The sequence below is a fragment of the Podarcis muralis genome, chromosome 7 (assembly GCF_964188315.1).
Source record: "Podarcis muralis chromosome 7, rPodMur119.hap1.1, whole genome shotgun sequence".
NCBI lineage: Eukaryota > Metazoa > Chordata > Lepidosauria > Squamata > Lacertidae > Podarcis > Podarcis muralis.
Window position 1 is genome coordinate 56642700 of NC_135661.1, and position 20014 is coordinate 56662713.

Below are 20014 nucleotides of genomic sequence, written 5' to 3' on the forward strand. Positions count from 1 at the left end.
AAATATGCACAGAATTTGTGGGTTTCTATTGTAGAGGGAGCTACTTTTCAGGTTACATTTAAAATGTAAGTTGGAAAAAACCCTTCAAAAACACCTCTGGCCCTTTGTCATTTCTCTCTCCAATATGGAATCATACAATAAGTCCACAACTTATGCACATTTAACTTCTGCAATTTCAGCTTTCCACATGTGGCAAAACATTTTTTTAAAAAATTAAAAGGGGGCAGAAAGTGGGTGGAAAGGGAAAAATGGTTCCAGGAAAAATGTCTTTGGCAATTCCACCTGCCATTGAACCAAATGGGTTTTGACTATACTCAGTTTTGGCTTCAGACACAACCACACACACACACACACACACACACACACACACACAACAATATGTAGTGGGTTTACAGTGGTTGAAGGCATTGAAAGCATAGCTGGAAGCAGCGTCGGTGAACCCGAGGCTGCAACGTAAGGACCAGTGAGCTAATATGCACAGCATGGCTCATGGTGCATTTGATATATCATGATGATGTATAGGCATCATGGGTGCAGCAAACAGTTCATCCCAATTGATAATTATAGATGAGAAGGATTGGAGGGCGGTGTGTGTGCGCTTTTAATGCAAGCCAATATCACTTCCTTTCATTTGCAAAACTAGCCAGACATGTCTACAATGGGAAAGGCACTGCTCTGTGTGCACAAGTGTGCAAGAGAGGAAAAACTGTTGCTAAGAAACCTGTTGCTAAGTAGTAAGCCCTGTTCCTCTTACCACTAACACTACTCATCCCCATAAACCAAACCTTTTATCCTGATTTATCTTGCATGCCGCTTATGGGTTTGCAGATTGCGCACAAATTTGCAGAAGACATAAAGGAGTGCATGGCATATGCATTTTTATGCAAATGGTTTAATATGGACATAAGTCTGAACATTTTTTAAAACCTGGATGCCACCCAGTCCAAGTGAAGCTTTGTTTCCAGGGTGAGAGGTTTAAGCACGCACTGAAATTTCTGCTTAAGCTTTGCTATGGAAAGAAATGAATCAGGACTTGGAAGTTTGGCTGCTCTGGTCCCTTTGGTTGTTGTTTTTGCTCTTCTAATTAAAAATAAGGCAAAACAGAGAGATGGAAGAGAAATCTGTTTTAAATGAGAGGGTGGTTAACCTTTTTTCTCTCTTGAAAAGTATAAAGAGCTGAAGAAGGAATCTGGAAGAGTGGCTCCATTTCCCACTTCTTTCAGTTCTATGTTCTTTCCAGGGCTCAGATCAATTCTACTGGAGCAACCTTTTACTCCAGTTCCTTAGAAAAGTACACTTTGTGTGTGTTTTCTTTTGGGGGGGGGGAAGTGTGTAGATCTTGGGGAGTGAAGTGACCAGCTGGGGTGACTCCCACAGCCGTCATTAAAAAACCAAGGGCTTAAAAAGGATTCCAGCTATATCCCAAATGCAGAACTGGGATTTAAGTTCAGAATCCAAGTCCCTGCCCTCTTTATACCACTGCTTTCACGTGCCCCATACCATTATCATTCCTTTTCCAGCTGGCTTCCCGTTCCCCAGGAGGAGTGCTCTTGTCATCTTCTTGCTTGAGACAATCTAAGGGAGAAGAACAGAAAACAAAGGGAGGCCTGTAGCAATGATCCGACAGAGTACAATCCTGGATGTAGTCATTATTATTTACGGTGGCAATGCTAAGTTGTTGCAAGCTTTGAGGGATTTAATTTTGACAGATACTAATTTTGACCAATTACTAAAGAAACTATTGTTTGTTGCCCAAAATTAATGTTTTTGATGATGCCAACTTGCCAAAAGAATCGGCCTCATTTATTATCTTGGCATTTGGAACATTAATTGCAAACTCATTGGAAAACAGCCCAAAACCTTACACTGGGCGCTTGGTACCACTCATTCTGGAATCTAGCCAAAATGGAGAAAAAGATGCATAATTTGAGATTCTGACAAGGACCAGAAGCTCCAGATACGTTTTATATGATTTGGCATTCCTTTTTACATATACAACAGAACTATCATTTTCAAGGCAACCCTTGTCACAGGCCTGGACAGATCTGGAACAATAGCTGATAATCAGATAATGCTAATATCCTCTACTTGGACTTATAACCCATGTGTGACACTACTCATTCTATGTGCATATTTTATAGTTTGTTTTTCCTCTTTTAATTTCCATCTGTTGTTATAACTGTTCTCTCCATTTTATATATATTATATATATTATAAAATGAAATAAAAAATCTTCACCCCAAAACAAACTAAAACCAAAAGCCCAATACTGGACAGATTTAAGATCCCTGTTCAAACATGCACTTGCGCAACATGCTGAATGGTGACATTTCATATTTGCTCATATCCTGCCTTGGACCTGCGGAAAACACTCAGCACTGCTGAGGAGAGAAAGAGACGGAAGCACAACAGGAGAGGGCATTTGCAGAGAGCGGCTCAGCAGGCGGATCTGACTTGTGTTCCTGATCTCAGCATGCATGCACCTCATGCCTAAAACCAAGGGATTTATCTCCTTGGTTTTCAAGTTGACGTGGCCAGCGAGGTTGCTAGGGGGTGACAAAGAGAAGGAGTCTTTCCATTCAATCTAACCGCAGGGTTCATCAGGTGCATTGCAACAGTCTAGCCGAACTAAGCTAGCAGAAGCCTGACGTAAAAGTGAAATTAAAGAGAGAGAGAATGGCATTCTCAGACGCCATTCAGGCAGCTCCTTCCCAAGGCTATTCATGAGCTGCTCGTGCCTTTGGATAAAAAGTTGGGCCCAGGAGAAGACTTTGAGGACATTCCAGCAGGCTTCCTGCTAAGTACTGAGCGGCTGAGTGCAGCTTTCAGAAAGCCAGCTGGGATCTGCACTCAAAGTGGGGCCTGTTGTGAGTGCCGGTCTCCCTTTGCATCACTAGCTTTAACGAGCAGATGATGGAAAGAATCTTCATCTAGAGGAGAGAAAGAAGAAGAAGAAAAGAAAGAGGATCCAAGAGATGACTGAGAGCAAGAAACTACAGTCACCCCAAAATGGCTTCTCTATGGTTCTTGGGACATTTGTTCCTGAAATGCAATTCTTCCCATGGTTATGCAAGGCTGACAAATCCGTCACACTTTCTGTGGGGTAGATTTCCCCCCACCATCCTAATTCTCAGTTCGTTAGTCTAACCACCTAGTTTCAACGCTGCCCTGACATTTTGCTGTAATGTTAAGTGTAAATTGCTTTGAGAGGTTGCCTATATCTGAAAAGCAATCTCATAAATGTTTTGGGAAATGTTTGGAAGATGCCTACAGAGGCTTTTTGGGGAGGGGGTCCTAGCGGTTCAGATATTGGCACAGTAAACAAAGACTGGCACTGCTCTACAGGGCATGTAATTTAGGCAACGAGATGTTGTAATGGCCACTGGCTTAGGTGATGTTTTTTTTTTAAGTATTAGATAAATGAGTGCACAGATGATTGGTCTATTAAATGGAGAATAGGCTTGATAGTGAAACAGGACCTTCACATACAATGGTGGTAAACTAGAATAGATGGGAATAAGCAACAGTGGAATGCTGTTAACTTTAATGTCTTGATGTGGGCTTTCCAAAAGCATAACAGCTGGAAAGGGGACAGAACTATGATCTAATTCAGGAAGGTCCTGCTTATGCTGCTGTTCCCTGTCCTGCCTTCTAATCTCTTTCACTGCCTGAAGAACTAGCAACAATTTGCCAATGACCAGCAATACTTTGGAAGCAGAAACTTAGGGACTCCACTAAGCAGGTAGTAACACTCACTGTTCCCAGGGTGCAGGAAAATTCTCCCAAGAAGTCATGTTCGTACAGCTGCATGCTTGACTTGTCTTGGTCAAACAAGGCAAATTTCAGCTTCTGAACCTCCTCAAAGCGATAATCTATGACAAACTTCTTGGAGAAGGCTGGATTGAGGTTGTTCACAGCTGTTTCTGTCCTGTCGATCTACAAATAAAGAATTAGGTTGAACAAGTGAGCCAATCAAGGAGTTTAGATCAACGAGCCGATCAACTTTTAGACAGTAGTACAGTTTTTGTTGAAAAATAATGGTGAAGACAGGTGGAATATTTTTAGGGTGTTGAGGGCAATCTGAAAGTGCTCTTGCTATGTTCAGTCCCAGACATATATCTGTCCTCTCCATGGTTGAGTTCTGAACACAAAGGCGCAATTCTGCAAGGCTGCAGCAGAAGCAGCCAGTGGACAGCACTGACAGGCAAGAGCCTGAGATGTTGCCACCCTCTACTCTCCAGGGCAGTTTTGCACTAAAAAAATGAAAAGAAAATCATTCCAAAAATGGTTTGAGAAAGGTCATAGTATTGATGGTGGTGTCCATCTATTTGCAGCCAATCTGCTGTATCCAATGTTAGCCATAGTCACAAGGAGACCAATTGAAATTAATGGCCATGACCAACATAGGTCCATTTCTCTGGGTATGACTAACATCAGATGCAATCCCATATCAATTTCACATGTGTTTATCCATAATACTGCTACATTCTGTTTTCAACCCATTCTGCCATTAAAAAAATAAAAATATGGCCCACATATTTAAATATGCATTTTAATACAAAATAATATTTAGTACATATTTTACTCAATATGTTTATGCATCTCTAAACATATTTAATCAGAAAATGTGTATTTTAATGCATATGGTACATTTTAAAGCCCATGTTCTGTAACATAAATTTCAAAGAATTGAAACATCCAAAATATTATTATGCTCTCTGATTAGACCAGGAAGTGTGCAACACATCAGTTCACTTAAAAAGGCAGTGCCCGATATTTAAAATGCAAAATCCGGAGGATTTCCATGGGTAAATTCATGTTGCACAGGGAAGACCTCTCCCCCTACCAACCCACAAAATATCAACCAGTCTCGAAGGGAAAAATGAAAGGTGCACTCCATACAGTTACGGAGCAACTTCTGTGAAGAGGAACTACATGGATTTACACCAGTGTAGGCAACAGACCACTGCCTGAAGTCTGGGACTCCTTATTCGGGGGCCACTCAGTTGTTGTGGCCTATCAATCTAGAACATCAAGCACATGCAAGACTCGGAGCACAGCAGCGCTGACCTGCTTATGCAGCAGCCCAAACATTATGAGATCTACAGAAAAAGGGCGGTATAAAAATTTAATATACAATAATAGTGACTGCCGTGCACTTCCATGTTTTGGGGGGTCCTATTGTTTCACTGCATCGTGCTGCAGTTTTGTAGGTTTTTGGGGCCATCGTAAAGAGCCCACAATTACAAAATTCAGCTCAGAATTCATCAATATAATCCACTACAGGAGTGGAAGAATCTCAGGCCCCTGAGACTGCTTAGGCCACACACACCTGAGCCACAGCCTTCCCTGGCCTTGCTTTGTGGCCTCTGCTGGTGATTTTACGCGGCTGGATGTGTCCTTGATCTACGATAATAACTCTCACTTGCCTTGATGAAATTGAGATTGTGGAGAGAGAGAGCGCGCATCTACTTCTGCCATACCCTCCAGTGGTCTGTGGCCCCCAGAAAGCAGCCCGTGAGGAGAACGTGGCCCTCAAGCTGAAAAAGGCTCCCCGGTTTTGGGGGTGGGTGTGCCAGCACTGCTTTGGGTGCCAATATACGTGCTTCAACACAAATCAGTTCTTTTTGCTTCAGTAAAGAGACTGAATTCTTCCGCTCGCTCTCTCTCTTTTTTTTTTTGCATGCTCACTTTTAAATTGAACCGATGCAAGAGAAGGAGCAAAGACTCCCTCACACCTCCCACATCTTGCCATGTTGAAATGGCAACATATTTTGCAGGGATCAATAGCAGGGCCTCTTTTCCTCCTTCCTAGGGACGGGTACCAATGTAACTTACTCCATCTGCCTCGCTGGCAGCCATTCAAACTCGCAAGGCTTATGAGGGGTGAAGGAAGCGGCAGTGAAGTTTTCACTTTCACATAATTGGCTGTGCTCTTTAATGAAATCTGCATTCCTAGAAAAAGCCCAAGTGAGGAGAGTGGCAGGTTTTTGGCTCTCTTGGCTGTGCTTCCTGTGCCAATGCAGGCCTTCAAGGCCTAATGCACGACAGAGCCGAGGCGGAAGGAGGGAAGGGGAAATCGGAACCTGAGTTTAGACAGCTGCAAGAAGCCTGGGGCAGATAATCAGAGGACTCTGCAGGTACACATAAAATGGTACCCTTCATGGGATTTGGGAGCCTCAGACATGCAGGCTGAATATGGCCCTGCAGAGCTCTCTGTGTGGCCCTCAGGACACTCTCTAGGGCACATGCCGCTTCCTGGGCCTGTTCCAGATCACCAACAGTACTAGCCAAAATTGGTGTAGAATGCCAGGCCTACAGGACTGAATGTGGCCCTGCAGGGCACACTATCTGGCCCCCAGAACTCTCCCAGGCCACGCCCCCTCAAAAAAGGCCACATCTGTGGGTGTGGGTGCAGAAACCTGACAGAAAAAACAGTAGCCACACTGAAGCAGAAAGTGCACACCCCGAGAGAAGAGCCTCTTCACCGAATTCCACATCTCCTTCCTATTCTCCCTTTATCTCACAAAGAATCCCAACAGTCTCCTGAACAACAACTTTAAGATATCTTCACTCCCATAAGCAACATGGGAAGCTCGGAAGCAGTACACCTGCTTTAGGGCCGAAAGGGGGGTCCCAGGTTGAATCTTCAGCATCACCAGGGGCCAGGGACTGGCTGGACACTGAGGAGTGGTGGCTGGATACTGATGAGTTAGGGACTGGGTGGGGGGAGAAGTGGGATTGGAGACTGACTTGGAAGAAGGAATCAGTGAACTGGGGGAGCCTGTGACAGCCAGGAGATGAGAGTGAGAGGCAAGAGAAGCTGCAGAATCGGAGAGTGAAGAACAGGTGAGGCAGGAGGGAGAGGCAGGTCAGGCTGGTGTAGAGTCACAGGCTTCCACACCTCCTCCTCGTGTCCCCACCTATCTTGCTCCACTGTCTCCCTGGACCAGGAGGACTGAAGTGGGAGGAGCAGAAACAGGTTACACGCAGGTGTAGTTTTCACCTGCCTGTGCACAGCTCAGGTTGGGGAGATACATAAGCGAGGGACAGGGCCTCTCTCTTGCGGCAACTGCCTCATTGGGTTCAAACCTGGGAGCAGCTGAGAAACATCAGTCCTGATGGGCATGCCTTTTCCTAACTTGTAAGCGTACTTTTGACAATAAAGAGTTAATTCTTCACTCTCGACTTTCCTTGCTTGACAGGGCCATGACACAAGGGAGGGCTGGGGGAGACCCCAATACTGAGCTAGATGGACCCAATGGCCTGACCCAATATCAGGAAGCTTCTAACGTTCTTCTTATGGTTTTTGGTCTGTCCCCACCTCCCCGGCCCATCCCCAACAGTAAGTCCAAATTCAGTGGCTACTGAGCATGGGGCTGTTGCTGAGCTCTCCCTCCCCACTGCTGAACATTCCTCTACTTTTGCAAACTTTGGTGTTTTCCCAAAGCTGACTGATACTTTCCTCTTGTACCTGGGTGGGGATGTCTATGACACTCAGTACCTGCACATTGGAAATAGGGGAAATGATGAGAATCTCCGAATTATCAGCCCATTTATTTATTTATTCCTCACCTTTCCCCCAGGGAGCGCAAGGTGGCCTACATAGTTCTCCTCTGCTCCATTTAATCCTCGTAACAACTCTGTGAGGTAGGTTAGGCTAAGAGTGAGTAACTGGCTCAAGGTCACCTGGGAGCTCCATGGCCCAGTGGGGATTTGAACCCTGGTCTCCCAGGTCCAAGTCTAACACTCTAACCACTATACCACCACTGGGGGAGGTTTTGCTCCTAAGTCACAGTGCTTTTTGGTCCCAGAGCACAGCTCTCAACAAGGAACACACCTTCCCATCACCTTTTTAATTACAAATTACGGTAAGCCTGGATTCCATGCCTTGTTGTTAAATTACATGGAAAAGGAGGGAGGAGGGGAAAAGACAGAGAAAAAGCTCCGAGGGAAAAAATGACGCAAAGAGGCCCTGTTTCCACACAGCTCCAATTATCCCAAGATAAAGCTCTTTAAAATCACTCAAAATTGCAGGAGTGATTGTATCAAGCATTAAAAGCCACCTGAAGAGAGACAAGTTGTCTTGGGAGAATTCACTGCCAAGTGGCGCACAGTGTGTCCTGCAATGTTTCTCAGATTAAAGGCGCTTTGGAGCCAAAATCCAGGGCCCGCACGTGCGCAGGGCCCGGCTCCAGCCCTGACACGCTTTTCTTGGCCACAGGCCCTGGAAAACGCTGACACTTCTGAGGCTCACTCGACCTCAAATGGAGCATTTATGTGCTAATGCCCCCTTAACTCTGAAAGGGGCTTCTGTTAGGGATTATGGAAATCAGGCGGGCGTGAGGTGCCTGCTGTCCTGGCAACACATTCCCGCAAAATTATACTCCTGCGAGAGAAAGTGCAAGCCCTTAAATGCATACCTCGCCTCCCAGAAGAAGAACTCCCCTCCCCTACAATTTCCCTTCTGTACCTATCTGTTTGCCTCCAGCAGCAAACTATGTTGGGACTGTCAGAACAGAAACTTGGAAAGGGGTTTGGGGCAAGGAGGCTGCCCTTTCACCAAACCGCCACAGTCACCTCAGGTGCCCTTCCTCACCTAGAAACCTCCTCACAGGAGTCCCAATTGTAGGCCTTCCACGCTAAGGAGGTCGGTTGGCCCTAACTTTACCAAGCCTTAGAGGGAATAAAACTAGCAGGGCCGTTTTTAGCAAATTTGGCGCCGGGGTGCAAATATCTGCCCAGTGCCCCCAAATTACCACAGAGAGTGTTGGGGTGGCTGCAGCTGTGCACTGCCAGCCATGGGGGGGTGCAACTCTCCCCCATGCCTCTGTGAGAGAGCGATCCCCGCAGAGGCTTGGGAGTGAAGTTGGGCTCCTCCCAAGCCTTCTCGGGAGGAGAGCGATCCCCACAGAGGCTTAGGATGGAAGCTGTGCCCCACCAACCATATGGCTGGTGGGCGTGCAGCTTCCCTCCCAAGCTTCCCAAGCCTCTGCGGGGATCGCTCTCCTCCGAAGGAGGCTTGGGAGGGAAGCTGCATGCCCGCCAGCCTTAAAGTTGGCGGGGTGCAGCTGGAGGGCATGCAGGGAAAGGGGAGGCTACCGCCAAAGCCACGCAGCTCCCCCACTTGCTGGGACGCCCCTGAGAGGCCGGCGCCCTGGCATGATGCACCACTAAGCCCTATGGAAAAGACGGCTCTGAAAAGAAGCATGGTTTTGTGGAAGTTTGCTTCCCCTACGAAAGGCTCCTCCATTTCCCCCATCTATTTGTCAGGGCACCTGAGAATTCCTTGAGTGTTTCGGTGGGTGTGGGGTTTTGAGCCGACTCCACTGCTGTCAGATTGCAGAGGACGCAGTGCATGGTTTTACTATGGAACTCACTCTCACAGGAGGTAGTGAGGAACACCAACCCAGATGGCTTAAAAAGAGGATTAGACCAATTCGTGGAGGAGAGGGCTATCGATGGCTACTAGCCACGATGGCTGGGCTTTGTGCCCCTGCAGTTGGAGGCAGCAATGATTCTGAATACCAGTTGCTGGAAACCACAGGAGGGGAGAGTTGCTCTTACGCTCAAATCCTACTTGCTCGTTTCCTATTGGAGCATTTCTTTGGCCCTTGTGAGAACAGAATGCTGGATTAGATGAGCCCCCTTGGGCCTAATCCAGCAGGTTCTTCATATGTTCTTATGTCTATTTTTCTTTCCAGTAAATATTTCTCTCCTATTTGAAAGTTCTCAGACGCAGTTCCTTTTCTCATCAATCAATGCACAATGTTCGATGAAAACACAGCGGAACATTTTGGCATGCCATTAGTAAAATCTCTGCCTGATTTTTGATGGGCTTTAAATTTCATTCCGCTTCTCCCCAGTAACAGCCTTGTTCTGCTTCAACCATTGTTTTTATCCATATTGTTGTTTTTAATATTGTATATATTTTATATTTTGTATCACTAGTTGGGCAGAAAGGTGATTAATCACTGCTGCTGCTGCTGCAACTACAACAACTAATAAGAATAATAAAAAATTGTTTCTAAATGAAAAATTTGTAGATTAAACTAACTTGTTCGCACACAATAAACTCTGATGATGAGAGCTTATATTAGCATTTGCCAACCTGTTCTGGACTGCAAGTGACTCCCCAGTTATGTGGGGGAGGGTTACGTTCCGGCACCCCACAAGCAAAAGTGAAAATCACATAAATGCCCTTTCTACCATACTCTCTCTTCAAAATACTCCTCTCCACAAATCAAAAATACTGTACCAAAAATATACACAACTAGTATTGAAGCTCTGGGGCTGACAGGAGGCTGCAGGACGGGCAGAAAAGTGTTGGCTGTGCTACCCCACATACCAGCTGTTAGCCAGGGAGGCTGAGCAGCCTAAACAAAGCCCCGCTGCACCTCCAATCTCTGCCCTCACCGAAGTCCTCTTTGGGTTCTGGGGAGGGTTTCCTCGCAAGCCACAAGGACTCTCCAGCATTCTCCCTCCATTTCTGGGTATGAATTCAATGATTTACTTCTTTCCTGGCGCTGCACATATACATGGTCGCACACAAGTGGGTATGCTTCTGTTTTTTTATCAACTAGGGCCAGGGCCTTTTCAGTACTGGCCCCGATTTGGTGGAAAGCTGTGTCACAAGAGACTAGGGCCCTGCGGGACTTGACATCTTTCCACAGGGCCTGCAAGACAGCTGTTCTGCCTGGCCTTTGGTTTGGACTCAGTCTGACCCTTATGTTTCCCTCCCCTTATGGTTTTGATCTATGGGCTACTTTTAAAATGAGGCTGCCTTTTAAATTGCATTTTAACCTGTATTTTAAATTGAGTTTTTTTCCCTATTATGTTTTTACTGTAACTTTACTGGTGTTAGCCACCCTGAGCCCAGCTCTGGCCAGGAAGGGCAGGATATAAATAAAAATTATTATTATTATTATTATTATTATTATTATTATTATTATTATTACTACTACTACTACTACTACTACTACTACCACTTTTTACCTGCCTTTTCATGGAGGATAAGGCTATCCACGACTTCTAGTCACAATGGCTATGTTCTACCTCCCTGGTTGGAGGCAGTATGCCTCTGAATACCAGCTGCTAGGAATCGCAGGAGGGGAGGTGCTCTTAAACTCGAATCCTGCTTGCCAGCATTCCATAATGGGCATTTGGTTGGCCACTGTGGGAACAGGATGCTAGGCCAGATGAGCCATTGGTCTGATTCAGCAGGCTTTTTATGTCGTTGCTGCTCTCCTCCCTCGCCTTTCATCATCAGGGTTAAATTGTCACAACAATTTAAAATGCAACAATAAAAACATTACAAAGCAAACTACAGTGGTACCTTGGGTTACATATGCTTCAGGTTACATACACTTCAGGTTACAGACTCCGCTAACCCAGAAATAGTACCTCAGGTTAAGAACTTTGCTTCAGGATGAGAACAGAAATCGTGCTCCGGCGGCGCAGCAGCAGCAGCAGGAGGCCCCATTAGCCAAAGTGGTGCTTCAGGTTAAGAACAGTTTCAGGTTAAGAGCAGACCTCCAGAATGAATCAAGTACATAACCAGAGGTACCACTGTACAACCACAAGAACACAGTAACTCCTAAAATCTCTCTCAACTGGGAGGGCTTTGTTTTGGTTCTTATTTTTATTCTGTATTCTGCTTTTTTTATATTGTAATTTTATGTTGTCAGCTGCCCTGAGATCTATGGATGGAGGGTGGTATAGAAATGTAATAAATAAAAGAACAAATGAACATACAAGTTTCAAACGGCCAGGGTCTTAAAAGGTGCCACTTCCGCAAAGCTGTATCATGAAGGTGAAGGGAAGGGATTCCACAATTCTGGGGCTGCCACAGAGTAGGCACTCTCCTGCACAACCCTAAGCTTCATAATATGGCTATCATGACTAGTATCCATTGATAGACTTCTTTAGCATAGATTTTTCTGAATCTCCTTTTAGAGGTATGTAAATTACTGTCCGCCATCACTCCTCGTGTTTCGTTTAGGCACACCACCATTCCACCCTGCCAATGCACATAGATGCCAAACAGGAAAAGGATATTAACAAAACCTGTGAACATTTGAAAGCTAGAAATAGGTACGCAACGTGTGTGTTGGGGGAGAGTCAAAAATGGTGAGCGGGGTGGGAGAGGGAAAAAGGGAAAGAAGCTCTGCTGAAATGTATTTTTAAAAATGGGAGAAATGTTTGGAAATGCACATCAACAATATGGTAATTTTGCTAAAAATACAAGGGGAGGTTGGAAGGGAAATGGAACAGCGAGTTACTGTGGACCAGCTGTCGGGGGTGTGGGGGGAGAGAGAGCAGAAAAGGAATATTATCTTCTCAAAACGGCTTCCTACACGATCTTTTGGGAGGATGGCAATCAAATAATCAGCTACGTATTAGTAGTAATTACATAGCACAACCTTGAAACTCCGAAATTGATTGTAGATTGTGGTTTCTCTCTGCACTGAATGATATGTTTCACTGTGGCACTGTATGCTGCAGCTTCACACTTTATTTTTTGTTTCATTTGTAAATTTATTTTATATTTTAGTTGTATTTATACCTACGTTTCTGCTAAATCACAACGGGCAGCTGTACTACTAACCCCATTTAACTGCAGGCTGTACAAATAAGTCCATTTGACTGTATGGCTGGGAATGATTCACCCATCTAATATATGATTTCTTAGCTTCGGTCTGATTCAAACCCAGGATCCGAGCTCATTTTCCATGCGACTCCCCCACCCCCCAGCCTGGCTGAGATTTAAGGGAAACTGCAGATTTCAGCAGATCTTTTTAATCTTTTTGAAAAATGTCTAGTTAATTTGTACACACCAACACTGATTAACTAGAGGGAATTCATTGAACATCCTTTGCATAGCTACAGAGTTAATTGCTTCTTGTTCCAGCTTTTAGTCATTATCCACAAAAAGGCTGGCACTGCAGATCCAAATATGGCACAAAGTGCTCCAAGGAAGGTCAAGGAACAATGTTTGTTATATTCATCTTGAGTAAATAAAAATGGTGGCTGACCACTGTGGATGGAAGTGGCTGCTGAGACCATATAACACTGGTCCTGAAAGATCTACATTGGTTCTCAGTACGTTTCCAAGCACAATACAAAGTGTCTCCACCCCCATTGTTCAGCCTGGACACTGAGATCCAGCACCGAGGGCCTTCTGGCGATTCCCTTCCTGTGAAAAGTGAGGTTACAGGGAACCAGGCAGAGGGCCTTCTTGGTAGTGGCGCCCACCCTGTGGAACACCCTCCCATCAGAGATCAAGGAAATAAACAACTATCTGACTTTTTGAAGACATCTGAAGGCAGCCCTGTTGAGGGAAGTTTTTAATGTTTGATGTTTCATTATATAAAAAGAAAAGAAAAGGTAGTAAATTGTAAAAAACAAACAAACCCACAACTCATTTTTATCCACACACATTTGCGTGTCCTGCCCCATAAAAGGCTGCTTTATACACATCTGCAAAAAAGTTCAAGCCTTTCCCACTGGAGACTTTTACATTCAGGAGGAGTCAGCGACTGTTCTTTGTTTCACATCTTTCTGGAGGCTGCCCAGGTTCTGGTGGGCAGGCTGAAAATATGCCCTCTCCCGCTTTTCCACACCCGCTGCCAGCTCAGACAATCCTCTGACCTCCCTTCAGAATCGGAGCAGCAAGCAACAGCCTGCGTCTCACAGACTGCCCATTGAAGACTCCTCTCTCTCACATTCCACACTGCATGTTTTTCTGAAGCAACAGTCCAAAAATAACCCAGGCGAAATAAAAACCACACATCTGAAAAGTTGGCATTACAGAGAGGGAGGGAGAGAAAGAAACACATACACTTCAGTTCTGATGAAAACCCTGAACAGAGAAGGAGCTCTGAGCAACAAGACAGTGAAAAATGGCACTTCATAATACAAAAAGGAGGAAACGGAATCTTTCTCATTCAGGAACAAACTTCCTATTACACCAACCTTCACCAGCCCGGTCCCCTCCAGACGTTTTGAACTACAACTCCTGTCAGTCCCAGCCCTGAAACTGCCTATGTTACTAAGCATGGTTTGCCATCCCTGTTTCCTTAGCTCCAAAATCAGTTGCCCCAACGCTTCTCTTACTCCCATCTGCTTTCCTCCCTGCCCTGCCCTGTTCCTTGGAAGAATACTGTTCCTTTGAAGAACATAATAACATAGGAAGCTGCTTTATTATACCAAGTCAAATCATTGCTCCAGCCAACTCAGTATTGTCTACAGTGATTGGCAGGAATGGCTCTCCAGGGTCTTTTTCCAGCCCACCTGGAGATGTTGCAGACTGAACCTGGAACCTTCTGCACCTAAAGTCTTCACCATGAAATTGTACCACGCTATCTCCTGCAGCTGAAGATAAACATGGAACCACAAATATACTGTATTTGGCTCCCCCTTCAACTCCAGACAATCCTCTTGGTTGCATCAAGCATGAACATAGCATCAGTTAAGGAGTTACTACCCGCTCCTTCACCAGACAGGCACTGTATTTTCTGGTTCTTGGTAAATTCACTATCTCCCCCTTTTGCCTTCTCAAAATTTGCTCAGACTAGGTCGGCAGAGTTGCCATTCTTCAGAGTTCACCACTTCAACATGCTGCGTTAAATGCCATATATGCAAAGTACACAACACCCCTCCCTGACCCACCCACCCACCCCAAAACAAAATTCTGGGAACTGTAGTTTAGCCTTTCACAGAGCTACAGTTCCCAGCACCCTTAGCAAACTACATTTCCCATTATTCTCGGGCAGGGAGCACATGTACTTTAAATGTATGATGTGTACACAGCCAAAATAAGTTATGTCCCCTTCCATAGGGGCGGATCAATCTGGTTTTGCATGCATGTAAATGCATACACACAAACATCACAGTGGATTTGCTTTCGCCCTACCACACTGTTTCATCCAAAGGGCAGATACCATTTTGGCAGAAGAAGTGATTGCAGAGTAAATGACTCCAGTGCAGACTACAAGGGGAAAGAGCAGAACCTTCTGGCAGCTTCTGACCATGTAAACAAAGCTGTGTAAACAAGCTTCCAATTCCTTCCTTGAGCAGTTCTACAAGACAGCTGTTTTCATGTGTCCATCTGCCTCTCATCACAACAGAGTTTTTACCCTTCCCCCCCATATCATCCAAAGCAACAACGCCGTCCGCTTTGAGAAACCAGGGCTGATTCTTCCTTATGGGCAAAAAAATGTTATTCACAAAATAAACCCAAGAGCATGCAAATCCCAGCTGCTGGGCAGTACGACGTGTCTTCTCTCTGAATATATTAGCGCAGAAGAGAGGAACCATCTTTCAAGTCAGTGTGTGTGTGTGTCCGTACTCCATTTCACACAGCATGCGGTTTTCTTGTCAAAGAAAGCCAACAGTAGTATCTGTTTGGAGAGTGAACAACTGCTATAGAAAACCATGCTTAACAGTGGGACAGTTGGGGGGTTTTAGACTCTGGACTTAATGGGTTGTATCCAAGAAATACTCAAAGTAGGCTGATTGGAATGATTATTTCCCATGGGTCTGCTCTGAGGAGGACTGACACTGGTTAGAACCTAGTGGTTGTCCAGAGATGGAGATGGAGGCAGCAGGCTTGTTGGCCAGCCTGCCCGCAGTCTCCTCCTTTTGGAGGAGCTTGTGGGAAGTTGGCACAAATCAAGAAGAGGGTGGCGGACAATCTACTGCCGGTAAGCTCAACAGACAACAAGGAATCCCTGCAGAGTGATTGCTGACCATTGCTCCTTGGGTTAACTGCTTGCTCTTTGGACTTCCTGATAAAGCTATAACAACGTTTTAAGAAGTCTATGAAAGGGAACAAATTGCCAGCAGATTTAATCAAAACAGGCATCTGCAAAGAGAAGATAACAGAAATGTATGACCAAAGCAAGCAGGAGGCCATTGAGGTTTCTGCCCAGAGAATAACTGATTCCTGGGCCACAAATTCACAGACTTTCATAGAATCATAGAATTGTGGAGTTGGAAGGGACCCAAAGAGTCATCTAGACCAACCCCCTGCAATGGAGGAATCACAGCTAGAGAATCCCTGGCCATCCAACCTCTGCTTAAAAACCTCCAATGAAGGAGAGTCCACCACCTTCCACCACACCCAGGACTGCAAGAATCTACTATTTCCAGGGTGGGGGGATCACACAAAAAAGCCAATGGGTCAGCTTACAAATATTGGATTATAACTCGTAACGCTGCTTGAATGGTGGAGAGATTCAACGGTGCTGCACTCCCTCTGTTTCTTCCCCAACGAAGGGCGTCCTTCAGGGCAACCTAGGCAGCCTCAGAGCAGTACCCAGACCTCAAGCCAGATTATGATGGATAGAGAGAATCCACATCCTCACAAATGGGCAGTTCAGAGAGTAGCGATATAACGTATTATCAAGTGATATGGGAAGTCACAGAAAAATAAGAATTGTAATATATTGTGTTCCTAAGATGTATTATGTGAAAACCTAAATTATTATTATTATTTAAATAGAGAATTTGTATCCTCCAAGCATGCATGTAGCTGACCAGCCCTCACCCTTTTGAATTCTTACCAGGGATTAGGTTTGTAAATGCTTGAATGTGTGTCAAATCCGGTTCTCTATCTAAATGAACTTTAATATTCTTATCATTGCCAGGAGCATATTGCCTCTTGGCCCATCTCCTCTCCAGCCTCCTTTTCTGCCGCTGATTCTGGACCTCTCTCTGCCACAGACTCTTCCTGCTAACTAAACCCTCTTGCCTCCTCAGCTTCTGACACCACCTCCTCCCAGTCTGCTCCCTCTTCTCTCTCCAACCACTTGGTGTCGTCCCACCACCAATGCCCTCGCTCTGAGCCTTCTTCCCTTGGGGGTTCCACAGCCGGGGCCTCCCATCACTCTTCTGCATCCAACCAGCCCATGACAAAATTCTTGTTAGCTGATCATCTGTCTCAGCCTCTCCAACACAGAATCCATTATATCACTCTCCCACAACCACCATTTTGTGTCATGCCATGCTCCTGTGGCAGCCATTTTGTAACTCGCACCCACTGGCCAATGGAGGATGGCCATTCCTGACACAGGGCAACATTTTGGGCCTTACCTCTGTCCACTTGCCATTGACTTCCATAAATAAGACACAGAAGGGGTCGGATTTAGAGGTGACATCTCTGTCCAGAAGATTTTGGCCACACACAGACAGTTCGACTTTGCAAACGCAGTACTGGGGCCCCACTGGCACGGAAGGGCTGGAGCTGGTTGTGTACGCCATCAGCTCAGGCAGCAACAATTCCCGACAATCTGCAAGGGTAGAAAGGTTTATTAGTACTAGGGGAGGGATGAAACTCATAAATTCCCCATAAAAAGGCATTTGCTACAAGGAGAGAGGTGTCTTGCTGATGCTTTGACCACCCATGTAACATAGTGTCCAAACACGTGAACTAAGTTCTGAGTTCAAATGTCATATCAATCCTGTGTACTCACTCCCTTGAAGATTCCCTCTTCTCAGCTTCAGCTGCCGTCCCCATTGCTTTTAGTTTTAACTTTGTTGTGTTTATGGTTAAGACTGCAACTTGTTACAACTTTATTCTTCCATCAAACTAACAGAGGTGTAGTTTTGGGTCTTTGCTTTATTTTCCTCTGAAAGCTTGATTTAATATCGCTTATACTTATCATTTTCATTGTGTCCCCAATTTGGGTCATTGTGAGAATGATACTGAAGTTTTGTTTTTTCTATAATTTCAGAAATTCAACATAAAGTATAATAAAATATAAAGCAAAATGAGGTGATGTGTCAAGATGCACACTGATGAACTCAATTCCAAGTGAGGACCATAAGTCCCTTCAAACAAACATTTAAGACAGGTTTGCTCCAAACTGGTTTCCCTTGGCAAGTATATTTCACTGCTGTTCATTGATCTAGCAATGAGTTATTTCATTCAGTACAATGATACGGTGCCAAGTTGGATGTTGCTATTTATTGCTAATACGTTTTGCTGCTATTTCACTGCTTTTTGTATTGCTCTTAATTCACACATTGCTCTATTCCCCATTTCACTGCTTCTCTTATTGCTTCTCTATTATTTTGAATATTTTTATTGGCTTGCTCTATTGCGATTTTTCTGTCTGCGTGATGGAATCTATATGACAGTTGCAGAGTCTTCCAGGGGCCACGTGTCACTGGCAGGTGAGGTGAGAGAGAAACAGTGGCTGTGGCCAGAGGCAAAAGTGGCCAGAACGATGGGTGTGACTCTCACAATGACACAGGAGGACAAATGTGGCCCTCTAAGCCAGTGTTTCCCAACCTTGGGCCTCCAGCTGTTTTTGGACTACAACTCCCATCATCCCTAGCTAGCAAGACCAGTGGTCAGGGATGATGGGAATTGTAGTTCAAAAACAGCTGGAGGCCCAAGGTTGGGAAACACTGCTCTAAGCATCTCTATCTGGCTCTCAGAACCTTCCCCAAGGCACCCCATCACTGGCTCCACACCCTCCTTGAGTGCCTTGTCCTAACTGGAACTTGCCACTGAACTATGATAATGCCTCTTGTACACACACACACACACACCAAGCTACGTGACCCTTTGGGTTCCTTCCAACTATACAATTCTATAATGCAGTGGAGATAAATGTGTGTAGATACAATTGGCTTTTGCAATGCAGCCAGCTGTACAAAGGTTAAGTCCCATCCTTGGCTCCTTCTTGTGCCCAGAAGGTTCCTAATCCCTGGACTGAACAGACTTCCCCGCCCTGGCCGTGCAGCTATCTGGACAGACAAGTGACCAACCCCAACTAACACGCTGCTTTCAACATCTCCGTCTCTGAAACAAGGGCCATCTGGGTGAACATTCTTGGAACTGCCACTCCCTCCAGCTCAAAACCTTCAGCATCCTCTCCCCAGTTCGGTGGACCGCATCTGCTTCCCTATGGGAGAACATTAAAACCTGATTCACAGCCCTCTCTTTTTTAATTCACAAAAGGCATGACTGCCCATGGATGATGGCTCTGCTGTCTCTTCCTGTGGGCAGCTGCTGACAGCTGTGCTCTTCATCCTGTTCAGGGTCAGCCATCTCTCCAAGCTCCCCCGGCCCCAGGCCTTTTCAGCTGCATCTCAATTTCTCTGCCAACAGAGATGTCACATCTTCCTGACAGTTTCAAGTCCTGGGCAGAAGGTGGCAGGCCAGCCATGTCCATAAGAGAGGCAGAACAACATCAGCCAGGTTAGGAGGGAGGGCTCAGTCTGCAGAAAGACAGCTTGCTCTACAGCCACTGCTCCTGAATACAGAGAGCCGGCTGGGAAGAGCTCTGCACATGCTCAGGGGGCCCCTCTACTCCAAGTTGCTTGCAGATGCAGAGAGAATCAATGACACCAGCTACAGAAACAGAATCTCTCTAAGGCGTCTCCCCCCCCCCCAAAAAAGCCATGCTGGTTGGAGCAGATGGAAGCTGTTAGTCCAAAACATCTGCAGGGCACCAGGTATTAGGGTGTGTTAAACTTCAGAGTCTTTATTTCACAAACTTACAGCTGCTTGCAGAGATCCTGGCTCTCATACAATAATAATAAAATAATTTATTATTTATACCCCGCCCATCTGGCTGGGCTTCCCCAGTCACTCTGGGCAGCTTCCAACAAAATATTAAAATACAGTAATGCATCAGACATTAAAAGCTTCCCTAAACAGGGCTGCCTTCAGATGTCGTCTAAAAGTCTGGTAGTTGTTGTTCTCTTTGACATCTGGTGGGAGGGTGTTCCACATGGTGGGTGCCGCTAACAAGAAGGCCCTCTGCCTGGTTCCCTGTAACTTGGCTTCTCACAGCGAGGGACCCACCAGAAGGCCCTTGGCGCTGGACCTCAGTGTCTGGGCAGAACGATGGGGGTGGAGACGCTCCTTCAGATATACATGCATACATTCCTATGCAGTTCCTATTTCCTGCAGTCTCCATTTTGCCCTGATTTTAAACTTTGAGGTGAAAAATTAGGAGGGAAAATAAAATAACAACAACAACAACAACAACAACAATAC

General features: G+C 45.4%; 1 protein-coding gene across 3 annotated transcripts in view; it reads right to left on the reverse strand.

The window, feature by feature from the left end:
- The window catches only part of CPNE2 (copine 2), a 78681-nt gene that overhangs the window by 32431 nt on the left and 26236 nt on the right, over window positions 1-20014 (reverse strand). For 2 of the 3 annotated variants that reach the window (XM_028739277.2, XM_028739276.2), the window contains exons 2-4: window positions 17095-17291; window positions 3757-3936; window positions 1501-1575 (exon numbers count right to left, since the gene is read on the reverse strand). In XM_028739277.2, the coding sequence (XP_028595110.1) occupies window positions 1501-1575; window positions 3757-3936; window positions 17095-17262 (423 nt within the window). In that variant the 5' untranslated portion in view covers window positions 17263-17291. The remainder of the gene's footprint in view (window positions 1-1500; window positions 1576-3756; window positions 3937-17094; window positions 17292-20014) is intronic. The other variant, XM_077931832.1, reaches the window with a different exon arrangement.